Below are 20,972 nucleotides of genomic sequence, written 5' to 3'. Positions count from 1 at the left end.
TACCGAAACAAGCAAAACCTAAACTTTCAAATTCGGCACCGCTCTCAAATTCACTTTTATTGTTAAAGTAAAGTTACTATAAAACCCTTTGGTCAACAAATTGTCATCAGTTTTGTAACGTAAACCAGGCTATTGTGACGTCTAATATTCTCGGGATTTTTCGTTCAACGAACGAGAACCATATTGCGGGAAAATTCACTAGGTGCTCCGAAGAGGTGGAATATGCTGAAAAGCGTGCCGACGACGGGAAATTTGAAGTTTTACGGCCCGATCACGTGATAAGCTAGACCAATCAGATAACGCGTTGTGTAGAATATTTATAATGAGGTATAATAAAATTTTTATCATTGCAGCCAAATGCTCATTTGTCTATAAAACAGGCATTGGTTGCTGTAAATGTCACATATTTCATCGGATATTTCTTTGGGATTTTTAACAAGATTTACAGCAGCTTTTTTTAAGCTTTTATTTTCACTCTAGTTTACCGATTCTTTACCATACATTTATAATGCAGTGTCTCGAAAAGCCCTAGTTTCCCACTTCCCACAATGAAACTATGTAATGAAAAGTGGTCACATGAAGTGTTATAAATATATTAAAATTTCAATTATGAGAGAAAGCCAATTTTAATGTCATATGATATCTGTATTGTATGTCATACAGTTCAGGACATTATTAATTGAACAGCCCTCGTATTTAGAAATAAGACATTGCATATAAACGAATGGTATGAAATAAAGAAATACTCAATATTTACGATAAAACTTACGCATAAAACACTGTTAACTTCTCGTATTAGCAATAGATGTATTATTTTTTTTAAATTGAAGCAGAAATAAAATCAAGTCGTCTGTTTAAAATTCGGAAATGGAATTCAAATCAGACGAAACGAAACTAGTGTAACGCAACGAAAATTTCGTTTTTGACAAGCAATCCGCAAGATTAATGTGAAGTTAAATTGAAAGAACTTCTTGTGACAAATTGGAATAATGACAATTTTCATTAATTAACAATAATGCACATTGAATGAAATAGATTTTATGATTTCTTATGACTTTCATATCCCATTGAAACACGTAGGTACCTGAAAATTATCTGTTTACAGTTTATTTCACGTATAATACGTTCCGCCCGAAATCTCAGGCGGAACGAGCTTGTTAGAAAGTGGCCTTCGGATGTAAGAGTCCGAGGTATATAAGGAGCGAGGGGACGTTAACCGAGGCTCTTACTTGTAGGAATATTGTTGTAGCAAGATTGGATTTTGAAAAGAATATAATTTTATACATGGTATTAGCTATAGCATAGACTTAACACTTAGGCATATTTCTTGAAGCAAGTGGCGCTGTATAAAAAGTATACCAACGTCAAAGTCTAATGATTTACAGACCAGATTAAAAAAATCCTTAATTTGACATTTTACTAGTTTAAGAGCTGCAAAAATAAAATAAATTGTTTGATTTCAACTTTTGTAGCCTCTTTGTCTCGTCACTTTAAGATTTTACGCAAATCTATGATATATTTAGGCAATTAAAATAGATCAGTAATATACGATTAATTAGGTTAACGTCATTAACTTTTTTTTTCAAACATTGCCTCTTAATAATGACATAGAATCATTCGCTGCATTACAATGTAATCAGTAACATCACGGTTGTAATCACATAATTTAGTGCATTAGATCCTTTTGTAGGCATTTTGTGTATTAAATATTTTTATCATATACTTAGTAATAAATACACCGATTCTGCACGGTGTGATACGAGTGACGTCACAATACCTCGTATCACGGACTGGTCCGAAAATCCATATCACGTATCGGACCGGCGGGCCGAAAATCCATATCAAACCGGAAGTAACGTTTATATAACGTTTAAAAGTCAATTTACTTGATTTTATTTTAATATTAATAATAAATCTTTCTTTAATGACATTTATGGTCTTCATTTTTTGCAGGTACCTAAAATAGGCTTTATTAGATTTTAGAGAAAATGTCACAAACGACAAATATTCATCAATGACCATATGTGAACTTGCATATTAAGTGTTTTAAATATATGATAAATAGAATACTACATACTAAAATCCTATATGTCACATCAGCCCTCAAGACCATATCAGCCCTCGGGCCTCCGGCCCTCGGGCTGATATGGGGCCACTCGGGCTGATATGACATATGATATGGATTTTAGTATGTAATATTGTCTATGTATAAAATATTTGTTTACGTCTTAGGTATGACTCGGCGCCGCGAACGAAAATCGAACACGGGCCTCCCGATCACGAAGTGAACGCTCTACCACAAAGCTACCGTGACCGGTGCCTTATCAAGACGAAAACAAGTTCTAAACATAAATTGAATAGCATAACCCACAATAATTCATATTATTACATATTGAAAAAAAAAATTATAAAGTTTATATTTGCATGGTAAGAAGAAGTCATAATTTAAATGTAATATATCAAAGATTTTACGCAAATCTATGATATATTTAGGCAATTAAAATAGATCAGTAATATACGATTAATTAGGCTAACGTCACTTTTTTTAAACATTGCCTCTTCATAAGAACAGAATCACTCGCTGCATTACAATGTTATCAGTAACATCAGTAAAATCACACGATTTTGTCAATTAGATCCTTTTGCAGGTACATGGTGTACTAAATATTTGTATAAAATATTGTATATTTAAAATTCATATTTTTATGGAAAGGTTTTTACAAAGTTCTTTTTAGAGATAATAGATTGAATGAAGGATATGGAAATAACACTGTATTTTATATCAAATGCTGTTAAACAAAAAACAAATAGGAGCAGAGCAAACAAGGAACTTTTTCAAGTAAAATATTCAAGTGTGAAACAGACGTGACAGACTCTGTGGTATCTTCAATCTCAAGCTCACTAGGATATATCGTTTCGACGTAGGAATGGAAATCACCATTGTTAGTTTACAATACGTCGTCGATATACTAGTATCTAAATGTTGAGTTGAAGGCCACAGCAAGTGATCCACGCATACAATTTTGCACAAATTTTGCTTCATATGAATACAAAAATAGGTCTGCTTATAAGAGAGCGCAATTGGTACACTGTACCTATGGGATTCCAATTTATCCCATGTTTAACCCCTTATCCAGTTGATATAGCTCATGTGATATCGTTTTCATATCACACAGTTGTGACGTCACAATAGATTTTGCGTTAGCTTATAGAGTGATGAAGTAAAACGAAATGAAGTCGTATATAAAAACAGTGTCAAACAGAGTTCGTGGTGTAAAAAGCATGGAATAAAAAGAATCTCACATGATTTGTAGTTGGATATGATTTTTATCTAACTCGTTGTGTGTTTTATCCCCTCCCCAAGACTGGGGGATAAAACCCACACAACTTGTTGGATAAAAATCATATCCAACTATAAATCATGTGAGATCCTTTAAATAACAATTTTATACAAATATACAATTAAGATAACAAGTTTTAAAAAGAATAACAATTTGCTTTATAAGGTTTTATCAAAAGATACACTACCTTATTACGTTTCAACATTGAAAACCTGTAATTTATCCTCTGCATAAATGTAATAATTTTTAAAGTTATTTACAGACCCTAAACCGTGCTACTACACCTCAGAAACGAACCGTACCGTTCCGTGCACAAAGCGTACCGTACCGTGAACAAAGCGAACCGTTTCGTGCACAAAGCGAACCGTTCACAAAGCGTACCGTACCGTCCACAAAGCGAACCGTTCCGTGCTCAAAGCGTACCGTACCGTCCACAAAGCGAACCGTTCCGTGCACAAAGCGTACCGTACCGTCCACAAAGCGTACCGTTCCGTGCAAGAAACGAACCGTACCGTTCTTTGGTTAATTGTGCAAACCACGCCCCCAATAATTTTTGAACTGTGCAATGACCAAATAAGTCATTTTTGGTTTATTTTTCGCAATAGCGCCCGTGAAAGGAGGAGGGAGTTTGTGTCTGGCTGTTCGAAACACCATTATCAAGTATCATGTATCTGGGCTTTCAACTGTGAAAATAAAGGAAACTACTCGAAATAAACAACTTTAAAACAACTAGACAGAGTTTGAGACGATTCCTTATATGCTATAAATTAGATCAACTCGTTGTGTTTGTGATCAAAGGTACAGTACAGACCACGGGTTTATCCCGCAAAACACGTGGCACCGTGAACCTCGAACTCGATGTCGGCATCCTTGATGTCAGCGATCGTGGACACCATGTAACAAGGTGTATCACAGTTCCCCATTACGGATCTGATAATAAATATTTTCATTTTCTTTATTTGAGCAAATTAAATCAACTTCTTTTTGAAATATTTGTTGTACTTAAATATTCGTAATTATACTATACAGATGTTTAAACTAATTCCCTGGTTTTTTACTTAATATTTTAATTTTGCCCATTTAAATTATTGAATCAGATACGTGATCCTTTTTGCCGTAAGTGTGCATTAATCTGTAGTTCATATCAGATGCGTGATTTTACTAATTAATCATTAATTTTGTAAGAATTTTAAAACATACATGAACTGTCTGGAGTAAAAAAAAACGTATTAGACTTGCACTTTAAATTTGTTTAGATAATTACTCGGCGAATCATTAATGCAGTTAGACTTACACTGAAAATCGGTAATTATGTCAAATATGAATTAAAATATTACATGCAGTAAACAGAAAGATTTCTACTGAACGGATAGAGATGATAATCTGACTAATAAAATTGTGATCAACTTACAAGCTGCATACCAAAAAAAAAAAAAACAATTTGCGAAAAATTATAGATATTATAAGGTTTGTTACACTGTACCCCATCCCCTTTCGTGAAAACGATACGAATTAACAGGTTATAAGTTCTTTAGAAGTGTGCAAAATGTTACGTTGTTGTCAATTTAAAAAAAAAAAATCATACCCGGTAACCTACAGGACACCTGCTTATTTGTGTCTGGAAAAGGATAATTTACAAAGTAAAATGAAAATTAAAAAAAAAATGATTTTTCTCAATCCTCTTTCAAGCCACATTATGTTTGATAACCCCCCCCCCCCCTCTTTCTAGAAGGCGATACTATTTAGCTACTAAAAAACTCATCAAAAGTCTGCGAATTTATGTGACGCTATTGTACATTTTTTTAAAAAAGTAAAATGATAATTTAGGGATTCATGCTTATCTAACTGCGTCTGAAATGGATATTTTAGGAAGAAAATTTATGATCAGTGTTGTGGTGAAACCTAGAAGATAAGTTTCGCGGGATGTCATTTGAGTGAGTTTTAAAAAAATGCATGTACACTTGATGTGGTCAGAGCTAAATAATTTGAAAGGTGTGTTAAACACACGGCACCCAGGCCCTCTGGCTGTTTTTTTAAACAGGTGTGAACTGACCATAAGAATGTTTCAAATCACAAGAGAAATTCTTTCCGCGTAAACAGACTCTCAGGGTCACCTAGCGTCATGCGATTTTGACTGACAAGTGATGCACAAGGATTTCGTGCATGTGCAGAGAACGAATGCATTGCGCAATAGTTGTAAATAGGTTGAGTTTGAACGAAAGTTGGGGAAATTAAATAGCATCATAGACAGATTAAATGTGACTTTGGCGATGTAAATAAAACGGAGAATGAGAATAAATGCATTTTCTTTTTACAGATTAAGAAACAAGGGGTTGCCTCTCTCTCTCTCTCTCTCTCTCTCTCATTCACATCATTGTACATGTATTTACACACTTATTTACTTATTAAAATAAAGAAAAAAATTATTAAAATAATTACTAAGACTGAAAGGATTTTTGAAAACATAATGCTAGTTTCTGAAAAGAAATGTTTTCTGTTACAAGAAAAAACGCCCGGAAGTCATTTTATTGATTCCGAGTTTCTGCTGCCGATTTTCGTATCTAAATTCAGAATAATCAAAGATTTTCAGAATAATTAAAGATTTACATAAGAAAAAAGAAAAATAAACAAACAAACAAGTCTTCTATGCCCTGTAAATATGTAATTTGTTTTTTGTTTACTGATATTTCTATTCTAAGGCAGACGTTTAAACGACAGATCTACAATTTAAAAAAAAGAAACAGTGTACATTTCTTACTACTAAGAATAAAAATATTAGCGCAAATATTTTTTCTATAGATCAATCAATTAAAAATAATTTATATACGTGTGTAGTATTATATAAAGAACAAGACTTAGTATATATTCAGTTCTGTCAAAGCTTTATTTTAAAATGAAAAAAAAAAATTATATGTACATGTTTTTATTTATTCTATTTAAAACGCAGCCTCGGCATACGTAAAAAATTACGCACGGAAATATTTACCTTCTATATATCAATATTTACAAATGCGGAAAAGATCAGTGGGACGATGTTTATTTCCTTTCATTTTTTTCTTATTTCCTCCATCACTGCTGCAGTGTAAATTAATATTTAAAATTGAAACCGAGACATAGCATACAAGACTATGATCGACACAATAACATACATATAATAAAATATTTAAACGTCTCTAATAAATAGAAACTCATCGATACTTCAATTGATATGAATAATAAATAAATTACATTCTTTAATAACGGAAATAAAATTGTAAAATTAGCAGCCAATCAACGACCAAAGCTAACAGGCTCCGCCCACTTCATTTGCATACCGTTTCCCAAAGCGTACCGTCCACAAAGCGTACCGTTCCGTGCAAGAAGCGAACCGTACCGTCTGTATTGTTTTTGTATTAGTCTTATAATGTGGATTCCCTGGCTGGATATGCGGATTCACAACTGACAACACGTGTGTACAAAACAGGAAACGTTTATTCAACGACACACATAAAAGTAACTCGTACATCATTTAGTTCGTACATTTACACATTCGTATTATAATAACATTACATCTCCCTTCTTTTGAGTGAATAACATGTATGCAAAAAAATAAAAACCAAAATCTGAAACACATGTTTGACCTAACAAGACCATTCTCCTACTTAAACATCTACATAGACACAATTACTTTGGGCTTAACAATCCTACCATAACGAGAAATATAAGGAGTGGGATTACATGTAGCAGGGGAGTCATGCTTAGCCTCAGTAGCTGGTTCGGAGATTGGTTCAACAGGATTCGGAAGACTAGTTGCTGTAGTTGGAATGGGAGGTGAGGCAGAAGGTTCTGCGAAATTGACGATATTGGAATCTGATACATCAGGCTCGAACTTTTCTTTTGACTTGATCAGGTGTCGTCTATTTCTCCGGTATACTGCTCCCTCAGTGCTTTTAACTGTGTATGATCTGTCTCCTTCTTCTTTGGTGACTATTCCTTGTTTCCATAGTTTCCCTTTTTGGGAAATTTTATACTGTCTCCTACTGAAAGCGGTGGTAAAGGCTTAGCACTGCGATCATAGTATCCTTTCTGTTTCTCTCTTTTGCTACCATCAATTCCTTGACTCTGACGGGAACCTTTGGTTTCAGCTCATCTGGAACTACTGGAAGTATGGACCTCAACTTGCGACTCATCAATAGTTGGGGGGGAGTAGCCAAAGGCTCAAAGGTGTTGTCCTGTACTGGGGGTAGCCCCTAGGTTATTCCCCATCTGCCTTGCTCTTGTCCAAAATTCTTTTGGCAATCTGTACTGTCTTTTCCGCTAGTCCATTGGACTGTGGATATTTTGGGAACTGGAAGTGACATGGTTAAAGTCATAATCCTGAGCAAATGTGGAGAAATCTTGGCTTGCGTATTGTGGACCATTATCCGATACGACTTTTCGTGGAATACCAAGCCTACTAAACATCTTCTTCATTTTCTCTATAACAGCTTGACTGGTTGTCTCGTAGTTTCTCTACTTCAAAGTATCTACTGTAGTAATCAACTACCAACAGGTCCTCCTGGTTGTTCCATGTGAACAAATCTGTAGCTATGTTGTCTGATGGGTACTCTTGGAATATCATGATTGATCGGTGGCTCATTGGAGTTCGAGTTTCTTCTCTCTAAGCAAACTCCACATTCCAGAACCATGTTTGTGATGTCTGCTGACATCCTGGGCCAAAATATAATGTCTCTAGCTCTCCTTAAGCATTTTTCCACACCCATGTGACCTATGGTACAGCTTCCATCATCTGCGTCTTAAGTCTCTTGGTATGATTATCTTGTGACCCTTAAATATAATGCCATCTATCTCTGTCAACTCATCCCTGTGGTTCCAATACTCTAGTGCTTGGGATGGACATTTCTTGCGTTTCTGGGCCAACCATCATGTATAATGTTCATAAGTATCTTCATCTGTGGGTCAGCTTGGGTTGCTAATCTGACTTCCTCTAATCTTCTATCACTCATCCTTGTACTGGACATAACTGTGTGCACATGTAAGTCCATCCTGCTGTTAGCTGTGGGTAAGTATCTGGCAAAAACTTGCGTGAAAGTGTATCAGCAATAGGTATGTCCTTGCCTGGGATGTGCGTCAACTTCAGATCATAAGCCTGCAGTTGCAAAAGCATCCTTTGTAGCCTCGCTGGAGCCTGTGCGAGTGGCTTTGCGTGAATGGCAACTAGGGGTTTGTGGTCTGCATGGACCTGGACTTCCCTAGCATATAGGTACTGGTGAAATTTCTTGCAGCCAAATAGGAGACAACATCTCTTTTTCTATCTGGGCGTACTTGATTTCCGCTTGGGTTAGTGACTTTGAAGCAAATGCAACTGGTTTGCCATCCTGCAAAAGTGTTGCTCCGAGCCCAAACTGAGATGTGTGCGTCAGTCTCCAACACTACTGGTTTTCCCGGGTCAAAGTATGTAAGCAGAGGTCCAGGTGTTCTGGTTATAAGGTCCTTGACCTTCTGGAATGCCTGGGCCTGTGGTGTATCCCATATAAATTCCGAGTCTTTCAGCAGCAGCTGACGTAACGGGCTGGTGATGTTAGCAAGATTTGGTGCAAACTTTGAGAGGTAAGTGATCATACCCATGATAGTCTGAAGCTCTGACTTATTGGAAGGAGGCTCCATATCCTTGATAGCAGCTACCTTAGAGGGATCTGGCTTCAATCCATCTGCTGAGAGGATGTGGCCAAAATACTCAACTTCCTGAACTCCCACTTGTAACTTCTCCTTGTTCATCTTGATGCCCACACTCCTGCATTTATCTAACACCTTGATGAGGTTGTCATTGTGCTCCTGTGGGGTCCTGCCCGTAAACCAATATGTCATCAACAATGGCAGCAACGCCGGACATTCCTTCGAAGCATTGGTCTATCTTCTGCTGGAAGATGTCTTGTGAGTTCTTCAAGCCAAATGGTAAACGCAGGTAGCGATATCTCCCGAATGGAGTATTGAATGTAGTGAGCAGTGATGATTCACGTGAAAGTCCAACAGTCCAGTAACCAGAGCTGGCATCTAGCTTGGAAAAGTACTTGGCACCTGAGACTTGAGGAAGGATATCATCCAAGGTCCTCATAGGGTAGTGTGGTCTCATAATGGCTTTGTTGAGTTCCATGGGATCCAAACATACTCTAAGCTTTCCTGATGCTGGCTTTGTAGTAACGACTAATGAGTTCACCCATGCTGTTGGTTCTGTCACCTTGGTGATGATTTGCGCTGACTCCATTCTGTCTAACTCTACTTTTAGCTTGTCGCGTAGGGCTACAGGCACCTTGCGCGGGGGGTTGACAACCGGTCTAACATTGGGATCAACCTGAAAAGTACATTCTCCTGCAAACAGACCAATGCCATGAAATACATCTGAGTACTGACTAAGCACATGACTCTTACTGAAGGGCATAACCTTAACAATAGAGTAAGTGAGGTGAACTATGCCTAAATCTAAGCATGCTCGTAAACCTAGAATTGGATGCGAATGTGTCTGTACGACCTGATACTCAATGCTATAGTCCTTACCCTTAAGGTTGCTTTGAATAACAGAATAGCCTATGGGGTGTACAGAGTGGCCATTATAAGCAAAAAGCTTAATCTTAGATTTGCCTAATGTGTGATAGGGGGCTAAATCAATGTACAAAGATTCCGGCAAAATATTGACTTGAGACCCTGTATCTACTTTGAACCTAACCTCTTTGTGGTTTGGGCCTAGCTTAATGTTAATAAATGCTTGATAATGCTCAACATTGCTATCAACATTGTCAATGTTAAAATCTGAATCTGACTCATGAAACAAGTTTGCCAATCACATTACATGTATCATGATTAATGTCAACAGATCTCTGTGTATAAGTATTGTCACTTTCACGATTAACATTGTTCATTTCACTGGGCTTCTGCAGACAGTCACTCGAGTTCACATGGTTAATGTCATTTACGGATCGCGAACGACACACACTGGCGAAGTGGTTCCACTTGTGGCAATTGTTGCACCTCTGACCTTGTGCCGGACAAGTATCCTGAGTTCCATGTCGCTTTCCGCACTTTTCGCATGGCTTCGTCTTCGGGGTAGACGGAAACTTTGTCGGAGTCTTTGGCAGAGTGGATCGCGTCTTCGTCTGGTGGGGTGGTCTCCTACCGCTCCTCTCTCTGCAGGTGAGTGTGTATGGGGTGTAGACTTGGACAATGCTTGTATGTGTACCGATTGCTGTCCCATGAGTTTGAGCTGTTCCTGAGAGTACTCGTATGCCTGAGCTATCTGTACAGCCTTATCTAGGGTGAGTGCCTCGCCAACGTTAATAAGTTTTTCCCGAATTTTTTCTGATTGTATCCCAAACACGATTCTATCTCTTATCATTTCCTCTGCGTCACTAAAGTTGCAGTCCCTTGCTAATAGTTTTAGTTTAGTCACAAACTGATCAAACGTGTTTGTTCCCTGTACTTCATTGTTAAACTTGTATCTGGCGAAGATTGGGTTTAACTTGGGTTGAACGTACCTGAGGAATCTATCATAGTGTGGTTGTAGTTTCTTCATGTCGTCGTTCGAAAATGCTGGAAAAGTGTTGTAAATATCACGACCTTTCTCGCCAATCCACAATAAAAGGTATGAGACTTGTTCTTCTTCATTCTTTTCTTTCAATGGGCCTGCGAAAATCAGCTTCACATGTTGTTCAAACTTTTTCCAGGCTTCACGCAAATTCGAACTAGACCAGTCCATGATCGGTGGGGGAATGCCGCATAATTCCATGATAGCCGTGTCTTACTTGTGAAGGTGGAACTATCCGCCACTTCTGACACCATGTATTGTTTTTGTATTAGTCTTATAATGTGGGTTCCCTAGGCTGGATATGCGGATTCACAACTGACAACACGTGTGTACAAAACAGGAAACGTTTATTCAACGACACACATAAAAGTAACTCGTACATCATTTAGTTCGTACTTTTTCACATTCGTATTATAATAACATTACACCGTCCACAAAGCGTACCGTTCCGTGCATAAAGCGGACCGTACCGTCCACAAAGCGTACCGTTCCGTGCACAAAGCGTACCGTTCCGTGCACAAAGCGAACCGTTCCGTGCACAAAGCGTACCGTACCGTTCACAAAGCGAACCGTTCCGTTCGCAAAGCTTACCGAACCGTACCGTGCAAGTGGTGTAGTAGCACGGTTTAGGGTCTGTAAAACACAAAAAGTAAAGCACTACTCTTCATGCAACTTCCCTTCACTTACAAAACTAACTGTAGTAAATCATGCCTAATCTTATGTTATAATGCATATACATCTAGTCTTAAACTAGGCGATATTTAAATTCATTTTCGTAAATATGATTCTTTTAAAAATGTTGTTTTAATTGGAATAATATCTAGTCCGGCCAATTTTGAACAAGATCCGGATAAGACAAGTTGTCCTGTATATGGTACCAAACCAATCATCTGCCAAAAGCTTTACAGTGTTTGTGTTTGTTGTGAAGAAATACAACACTGAATAGTATTAGTGAGCCTTTATCATCATAACAGTGTCTTTTATCTCTTGACCATCTACCACTGTAGGATACCATGGCCAGACCCAGGACTCCGGGGACCAGGGACCGTTAAGGAAGGCTCGGTAACACATGTTGAACCACCAGCCTCCTCTCCAGTAAGCAGCACAGTTATTATCACTCCACATGTCATTATCCCTGTCTCTGGTGGAGAAGTACATCCCAGACTGATCAACCCAAGAATTACCAGTATCTAACATACTGTCACCTGTGTATGTTAAGAAAATGAAAATTAAAGAAATATGAATATTAGGAATATGACCCCATAAATGTCGGCAAGGAGATATCATTCCTTCTTACAAAATATCATTGTGTTAGTTAATCGATAGGTGATTTGATTGAAAATTTATCCAATGTAACTCTCATCTTCACAAATGGGTAAATGTTGGATAACATGGCTACCTAACCGATTTAAATTCACTCGATACAAATACACTACATGATTACCCATTATGTAGACTGCCCTAAACTATAATATTGGATATAATACTTTCGCACGAAATGCGTTCGAGATATTTAATTTATTACTTGCATATTTTTTACTTATCCATCATAAAAGGAACCATTACATATTTTTAAAAAAAATTATTACAGGTATTTACAGATGAAATAAATTCTGAATAAAGTTAAGGTAGGAAAAAGGTCTCCTCATAAACATAATTATTAGGGATTGTGATCTTATCTATTTCCAGATATTGAATCCATGACATTATTAGACCTTCTATCACCAACAAACGTATTTATTGCTAGCGTTTTTGATATCGTTAATATTTTACAAATCTATGAAAATTATATATTCATCCAACTAAGTTGTCTCACAACCAACCTAAGGTCCCCTCCGTCGGTCCTTTCAGGTAAAGTCTGTAGTTATCTGTCTCGTTGTTTACAGAGAATTCACCGTACTGTTGGTATAGAGTGGTGCCATTGGTCAGAGTAATGGACACATATAGAGACGGTCTGTTCATGGTTAATTGATGAATGACGTCATTTCCTAAAATAAAATAGTGAAGGGCATCGCTTGATCAACTTTCTTGAATAGATCTATTTTAAGTAGGGATTCTTGTCTGGTTTTTCTGATAAAATATTTAAAGTGTATCTGCTATTTTTGTTTCATTTTTGCTTTGATGATAAGAATTCTTACCATCATGGACATCCAATTTATCTCTGAAACCATTGAGTCAAATTCAGTCGATCAAAGATTTATAAAGGAATATTAAAAAAAAATTCTTTTATTTTTCCCTCAAGAACAACACAGCCATCTCTAGTCATATCTAAATGGAAGCATCCTTATGTAGTGTAGATTCAAATTTGTTCAAAACATGACCCATGGGGTAGGTTAGGGCCCATATTAAACTTCAAACGTATGGAAGAAAAAGCCACAGTCAGTCAATGAATATGCAAGCATCCTTAATAAAGATTCAATGCATTCAAAATCATATCCCTCCTACCTCCATTTAGGATTAGATTGGGACCCCTTATGCATTTACGCTTTTCAATGCTGGATTATTTTTTTTGCTTTTCTCACCACAAGCAGTGCTCAGTTGAGCGATGTGGCCAATAGGTATTATGTTCAATGCTACAATGAAAATGTTTTTTCCTGTTTAAGGACAGATGATACAAACTTTTTTTTTTCTTGGAAGGAGACTTAATATCATGTCACAAGTTTAGAGAAGTGGATAAATCTTTTCTCCTTAAAACTGGAAAGTGAAATAGACCTAACAAATAATAGTTTTAAATGTCAAGAAATGGACAAATCACTCTTTGTAATGAGTTACAGGTGAAAGCAAATTTAAAAGCATGTTACATTTGTACTAAAATTGTATAATTAACTTCAGAAAAATATACCGAGCAAGGCCTCGGGTTAATGAAACAAACTTAGACTTAAGTTGAATTTTCAATCGCCTATAAATATAAAATATTTATTTATTATGGATTTATTTCTAAATTTGCAGAAAACAACATGCGTCCGCGAAATAGTAATGAAAAATATTTTAATTATGGTCTGCTGACTTCTACAACATTTAAATAACAATAAAGAATTTGACGTAAGCTTAAGATGTTTCATGATCCTGGATTAGGAAAAGCAAAATGGTAAAAGCCAGCATATGTGATAGTGCTGATTTTTGTAATTTTGTTTTTCCTTATGTTTTGTTGATTTATATTTCTCATACAATTTATACAATTTTAGTTGTCTGATTTATAGAAAAAACAAAACAGAATATAAAAAAATCGATAAATAAATCAGAGAAATTTCGAATTTAAAGTAGAAATGACTAATTTTTCTGAGTTAAAATAAAAGTATTAACAATCTTTTATTATTTTCATAGTTGCATTACACTCTGTGAGATATTCACACATTATTTCTCCTTTTTGAACGACATTAAGAGAAAATTAGAAAAATTAGATGTTCGCCATTGTGACTTTTTTAAACTTCATTTTCATGAAGGCCAGCATATTTGGCGGATTCAGCATACTCGAAATAGGTTAAAAAACTATGCTGAGACCAATAAATCATGCTTTGCCGTTAGAAGTTATATCTAGCCTTCTTTTAAAAAAATCTAGACCAGACTATTTAGCATACTCCATGAAATTGTCCCCATTTGGTAAGGGCTAAAATATGCTATATACCGCATATAGTTCTCTAATCTCTATAGGATCTGAAATTAAAAATTGAAAACTATTTTTTAGATTATTTCACTTTTTTATCAAATTAAAATGTTTTTTCAAGCAAACAGCAATCTTTATAGCTTGAATAGCTAACAATAACATTATGTAATTTTGCACATGAATGTTAATAAATTATGAATTTCAGAGAAACAAGTATTTGTACTATATACATATAATTTCAAAACAAATGAAGAATCGGTACAGTTTTTGGCATATTTAAAACAACGACAAGCACCAAATCTTAAAAAACTGTTGACCAAGGCCCGTTTTACTACACAGGAGGAAATTCCAACCATTAAAAAAAGCGGAGATCCGAGATGCGGAACGTGTACATATTTAGAAGAGGTGAATAAAATCCAACTTAAATCAGGAATGGAAATTTGAACCAACTCATCTATGAACTGTAAATCGGAAAACGTCATCTACTGTGCCATCTGTCCGACGTGTAAAGAATATTATATTGGACAAACGGGAAAATTTAATGCCATGGTTCGTGTACACAAACAGCAAATTAAAGACCCATGTGTGCGTAATACACCGTGTTGAGAACATTTCGCAAAATGTGGCAAAGGAATATTTAAGATTTTCCCTTTTTATAAACTTCCAAATGAAAACGAAAATTTACGTTTGGCAAAAGAAGACTATTTTATCAACCTCTTTAAACCCAAACTTAATCTTAAAACGGCAAACGATACTATACATTTTATATTTTGAAATTTCATTTGTATAATGTGTGAAAGTTAGTGCAAGATTTGTACATTAACCATTACGCCAAATTAACGCTACCTACATCTATTATGACGTCACAATGAACTTTATGCTTTTGACGTTACCAGGTAACCTACCTGACATTTGTATAATTGCCTGAAGAGCCGAACATGGCGAAAGCGCTTGCAGTAAATGTTTTGTGATATTTTTGGATTTTTACTTAAAAAAAAAAAAAAAAAAAAATGTATATATATATATATATATATATATATATATATATGAAAATTATATATATATATATAAAGCACAAAGAAATTCACTTTTACATGGATACCCACTTCCGCCCCAGCCCTGGGTTGAACTCTCGACCTTCGGAATCTGTAGCCAGTTTTACTAAAGGTCGTAAGTCAAAACGTAGACGTAAACGTAGACGTATCCGTAACTTATGCCGATTTTGCGTTTTACAAAAGATCGTATCTTACGTTAAGGCGTAGATTTACGTGAAAATCTACGGGTGCCCTATAGCAACCGTAGAGAGGCACGTAGCTTTACAAAAATGGCGTCAGCCTTATTTCTTCGACGAGCACTTCGGAGAGAAGGTGTATTTCGCGACAGAGGTCAACCCCTAGACATGTTGGACGATGTCGACCTTATTTCTAGATACAGATTTCCTAGGAGAGTTTTATTAGAATTGATTGATGGTGTTGATGCCCATTTAGGACCCGTAACGAATAGGTCCCACTCAATTCCTACACAGCTGCAGGTACTTCCATCGCTAATATAAACAATATGGAATTTGATGAAATATTGTCTAATAAGAAAAAAATATGCACCCGTTCATGAAATCATTCGTACTTTCGGAGAGAAAGTTCGACAGTATCTGTTGACAATGTATAAAATTTTCTAGACACGGCATTATAACAATTAAAAAAAAAATGAAATTAGGAACCAAAAAATAGTATAATTCTAAGATTAATAAAAAAATCACATACTTGTAGATGTTAAAATGGTGAAATATGAAATACAAAAAAAAAAAAATCCTTTCACTCAGAAAAAAATATTGGTTTTGTTTTAATGTAGTGTAAAATGATTTTTAAATGATTTATATTTTGTTTCTTTATAAACACAATATTATTAGGAAAGTATTATCATTAGTAACAATATATAATTTCAGTATGTGCATTAGAAATGGAAATTTTCTAATTTCAACTTCTATCAATCAACTAAACAAGAGGTCTATTGGCCACATCACTCACTTGTCACATGGCTAAGTAAAAACACAAATCAGCTAAGTATTGAATAGTTTACTGGGGGTGGGGGTGGATTTTATACTACTTGAGAATGCCCACTGGCTCATATCAATAGAGCATACATGTGGACGGAACTTAATTTGTCGTTCTTGAAAAGAAAAAAAAGCTATATGAGATGCATTTTTGTAAGTCTTATATTGCTGTTCAAATGTGTTGTGATAAATTTGTATGTAACTTAAACCTTTTAGATCAATTTGACTATTTTAATGCAGAAAAGAGACTTCCATATATACAGTCCAATATACAATTTTATATAAGAAATCATAATTGTACAGGACGACAATAATGTAATTGTGATTAAATCAAAGCTCATAAATAGTTTTTCCATCGCATTCAAATATAAACAACAGACGTTTAATTACATTGTTTTTGTATTTTTCTGTCATTTAAATACTTATTTACAATTTTGCAACAAAATTATCTGAGATCTCAGTTGCAGCTCATATTGCTTTAAAGATTATTTTCTTAGATACATACATATATTACTTTGGGAAAAGGTGATCTCCCACCCCCACCCCCTGGTTTATGATTCAAACATAAAATCGATTCTTCACTACATGCGGATGCTTACATGTCATTATCATAAAATATATTTTTTCTGTTCTGGAGAAGATTTCAGATTTAAATTGTATTCTTATGTAAAACGTTGATTAAATACTTGTACATAGGACCATTATTCGGACTTTCAGTTAGGCATGCCATTCTCTACGTTACCTAACCAGCTTCTGAAATTTACACAGCTTTCCTTTCCTATTAATAAACATGTACATGGGATAGAAATTCGCCGAATGTCAACTGGTGTAGTAAATAGCCAATTAAAAGTTCTCTCACAGCACAGGGGTGGGGCATAAGTCGTCTCATCGTTGTCATTAACAATTTAAAGTTCCTGATGTTATTAATTTCTTAACCAATGAAAATCTACTAGTATATATTTGCAATTACGTAGCGCCCAGAATGCCACGCCCTACTGAAAGTCCAACCTAAGGTGAAAATCGTCCTATATTTCCTTATGCATACAGAGTATCGTTATTTAAATCTATCACTGTGTTTCTTGTTTAAAAAAAACAGGTTTTGTGCACACTGCGATACCTAGCTAAGGGAGATTTCTTCTCAGAAGTGGGAGATATACATGGGATTTCAAAATCTTCACTCAGCGTATTCCTCCCTCGAGTGTGCAGAGCTTTAAATCTGTTGGACAACATCATCTTTCCAAGTAACGCACAGATATTAATTAGGATGAAGGAGGAATTCTATGGGATCGCAAGATTTCCGAATGTTGTGGGTGCCATAGACGGTACACTCATTCCTATACGTGGAATGAGTGGAGAGGATGAGCCTATCTTTGTATGCAGGAAGAACTCCCCTGCCTTAAATATACAAGGAGTAGTGAATGCAAAGATGAGGTACATTTATTTCTTCCAGAGGACTTAAGGCAGTCAGCACGGACAAAAAGACCGTCTTTTCAAATTATACTCATGGGCATATCAGAATCTCAATCTAAAATAATTCAAAACTTTTCCGATAAAGGGCTTGGAAAGTTCAACTCCGAGTCATTATCCTCTTTGTTTATATGATATATTTTGTATTTGTAGATTCATTAACATCAACTGTAGGTTCCCAGGAAGCACACATGATACCTACATTTCAGAATTCAAGTGTTCCTGGGATATTAAAATTTACCAGAGGGGATGGTTACTGGGGATTCGGGTTATCCTCTTAAGGATAACCTGATGACCCGTGGGAACCCTGCAACGTCTGCCTGAGGAGCGCTATAATGAGGCCCATTGTAAGACGAGGAATGTGGTGGAGCGTTCATTTGGTGTCCTGAAGGCAAGATTCAGGTTAGTTAATCATTTGCATAAACATGAGTGCATAAATGAATGATACCTTTCATGTTTATAGGTGAAGTACTCTTACTTATAAAGTTTCCATCTTTTTAAAGGTGTTTACACAGCAGCGGAGGATACTTTTCCTTTTTAAACCAGCAAAATGCTCATTAGTAATAGAGACCTGCATTAAATTGCATAATAAGGCAATTGATGCGAAGATGCCTTTGCGACAAGGTGGTGCTGTAGCAAACCAACAGAATAGTGCTATCTACCATGGAGCAGTCCCACAGACAGCAAGAGACTTGAGACAACAACTGGCATCACGACTTTAATTTTGGGCTAACAGTGCTGTCTAAAAAAAAAAAATAAATATCCAGTAAGACTAATATACGTGTGATTTTTTTTGTGTTTATCTATGTTTGAGGAAAGAATTTAATAGCTACCCTAGTTATACTGGTATAACCTTGGTTGGGGTAGTTTATGTTTTTGACACAAGTCATCATGACATAGGCAACACAGGTTCTATGATACAGTTTATTTCTTTTTTATCCAATCAAATGATGCCTTACCACAAAAATTTGATTATTACTTTATGTACAAATACTGAGGTAATATTAAAATTTCAAAGTTGGTCATTCATTATATCTGGTATGTAGAAAAAGAAGAACATTTATATGGTATGAATATTACCGGGGTGTATTTAAGGAAAACAAGAGGCCCAGGGGCCACAGCGCTCACCTGAGCACATCCGGCTTGAATTTACCCCCCCCCCCCTCCAGGCGTTCATCATTTGAACAAACTAGAATCTACACTACCTGAGGATGATTCCATATAAATATCACTAATCATAGCTTTGAAGTACTTGAAAAGAAGATTTTAAAAGGTTTCCCTATATATCCCTATTTAAAACTTGGGTCGGCCATTTTGGCCCCACCCTTGCCCCGGGGGTCATGATTTAAACAAACTTGAATCTACACTACCTGAGGATAATTCCACATGACTTTCATCTTTCTGGCCCAGTGGTTCTTGAGAAGAAGATTTTTAAAGATTTTTCTTATATATTCCTATGTAAAACTTAGGTCAGCCATTTTGGCCCCACCCTTGCCCCGGGGGTCATGATTTGAAAAAACTTGAATCTACACTACCTGAGGATGATTCCACATGAGTTTCATCTTTCCTGGCCCAGTGGTTGTGGAAATAAAGATTTTTAATATATATCCCTATGTAAAACTTGGGTCGGCCATTTTGGCCCCACCCCACCTTAGCCCTGGGGGTCATGATTTGAACAAACTTGAATCTACACTACCTGAGGATGATTCCACATGAGTTTCATCTTTCCTGGCCCAGTGGTTCTGGAGAAGAAGATTTTTAAAGATTTTTCCTATATATTCCTATGTAAAACTTAGGTCGGGCATTTTGGCCCCACCCTTGCCCCAGGGGGTGATGATTTGAACAAACTTGAATCTACAATACCTGAGGATAATTCAACATGAGTTTTATCTTTCCTGGCCCAGTGGTTCTGGAGAAGAAGATTTTTTAAAGATTTTTCCTATATATTCCTATGTAAAACTAGGGTCGGCCATTTTGGCCCCACCCTTGCCCCGGGGGTCATGATTTGAACAAACTCGAATCTACAATACGTGAGGATGATACCACATGAGTTTCATCTTTTCTGGCCCAGTGGTTCTGGAGAAGAAGATTTTTAAAGATTTTTCCTATGTATTCCTATGTAAAACTTGGGTCTGCCATTTTGGCCCCACCCTTGCCCAAGGGGTCATGATTTTGAACAACTTGAATCTACACTACCTGAGGATGATTCCACACGAGTTTCATCTTTCCTGGCCCAGTGGTTCTGGAGAAGAAGATTTTTAAAGATTTTTCCTATATATTCCTATGTAAAACTTGGGTCGGCCATTTTGGCCCCACCCTTGCCCCGGGGGTCATGATTTGAACAAACTTGAATCTACACTACCTGAGGATGATTCCACATGAGTTTCATCTTTCCTGGCCCAGTGGTTCTGGAGAAGAAGATTTTTAAAGATTTTTCCTATATATCCCTATGGCCCTTCATTTGAAACAAACTTGAATCCCCTTCACCCAAGGATACTTTGTGCCAAGTTTGGTTGAAATTGGCCCAGTGGTTCTTGAGAAGAAGTCGAAAATGTGAAAAGTTTACAGACAGACAGACGGACAGACAGACGGACGAACACACATTTGGTTATATATTGGGTACATCAAGTCCAAGTCCTATTGGATACTGCTTATTGGATACAAAAAAGTGTACACACGAGAGAGCATTATTTGGGTAGTTACTGTTCAAATCTTATTGGATATTAATCCTTGTGTCCGTATTTTATTGGGTTTTTTCTTATTGTTTTTTATTCATTTCAAATTTATTATATATTTAATATTTGCTGGTAAATTCAGACAAGACTGAAAAAACTTTGGTTTTGAACCCATATTTTTGTCAATTTCTGTTATATAGCTCTTTTATTGTAACACCAAACTAATTTGTTTTTAGCAATAATGATAAACACCTGTATATTTCAAAATAACTAATAT

General features: G+C 36.1%; 2 protein-coding genes and 1 pseudogene across 2 annotated transcripts; 1 reads left to right on the top strand and 2 right to left on the bottom strand.

The window, feature by feature from the left end:
* Positions 1 to 9,144: 9,144 nt before the first annotated feature.
* Positions 9,145 to 11,100, bottom strand: LOC134265068 (uncharacterized protein K02A2.6-like). The gene is made up of 2 exons (XM_062747309.1): positions 10,292 to 11,100; positions 9,145 to 10,102 (listed from the first exon to the last, which is right to left on the bottom strand). Exons 1-2 carry the CDS (start codon positions 11,098 to 11,100, stop codon positions 9,145 to 9,147), a joined length of 1,767 nt encoding a protein of 588 aa, XP_062603293.1.
* A 747-nt stretch (positions 11,101 to 11,847) lies between these two features.
* Positions 11,848 to 12,861, bottom strand: LOC134265067 (ficolin-1-like). The gene is made up of 2 exons (XM_062747308.1): positions 12,723 to 12,861; positions 11,848 to 12,104 (listed from the first exon to the last, which is right to left on the bottom strand). Exons 1-2 carry the CDS (start codon positions 12,859 to 12,861, stop codon positions 11,848 to 11,850), a joined length of 396 nt encoding a protein of 131 aa, XP_062603292.1.
* A 2,873-nt stretch (positions 12,862 to 15,734) lies between these two features.
* Positions 15,735 to 18,465, top strand: LOC134265066 (putative nuclease HARBI1; annotated as a pseudogene).
* The last annotated feature ends 2,507 nt before the right edge of the window (positions 18,466 to 20,972 follow it).

This window comes from Saccostrea cucullata, unplaced genomic scaffold (genome assembly GCF_032062105.1).
Source record: "Saccostrea cucullata isolate Sc308-1 unplaced genomic scaffold, CSIRO_AGI_Scuc_v1 ctg18687, whole genome shotgun sequence".
NCBI classification, from domain to species: Eukaryota; Metazoa; Mollusca; class Bivalvia; order Ostreida; family Ostreidae; genus Saccostrea; species Saccostrea cuccullata.
The sequence above is the reverse complement of the archived record's forward strand: the minus strand, read 5'-3'. Positions and strand labels throughout refer to the sequence as shown.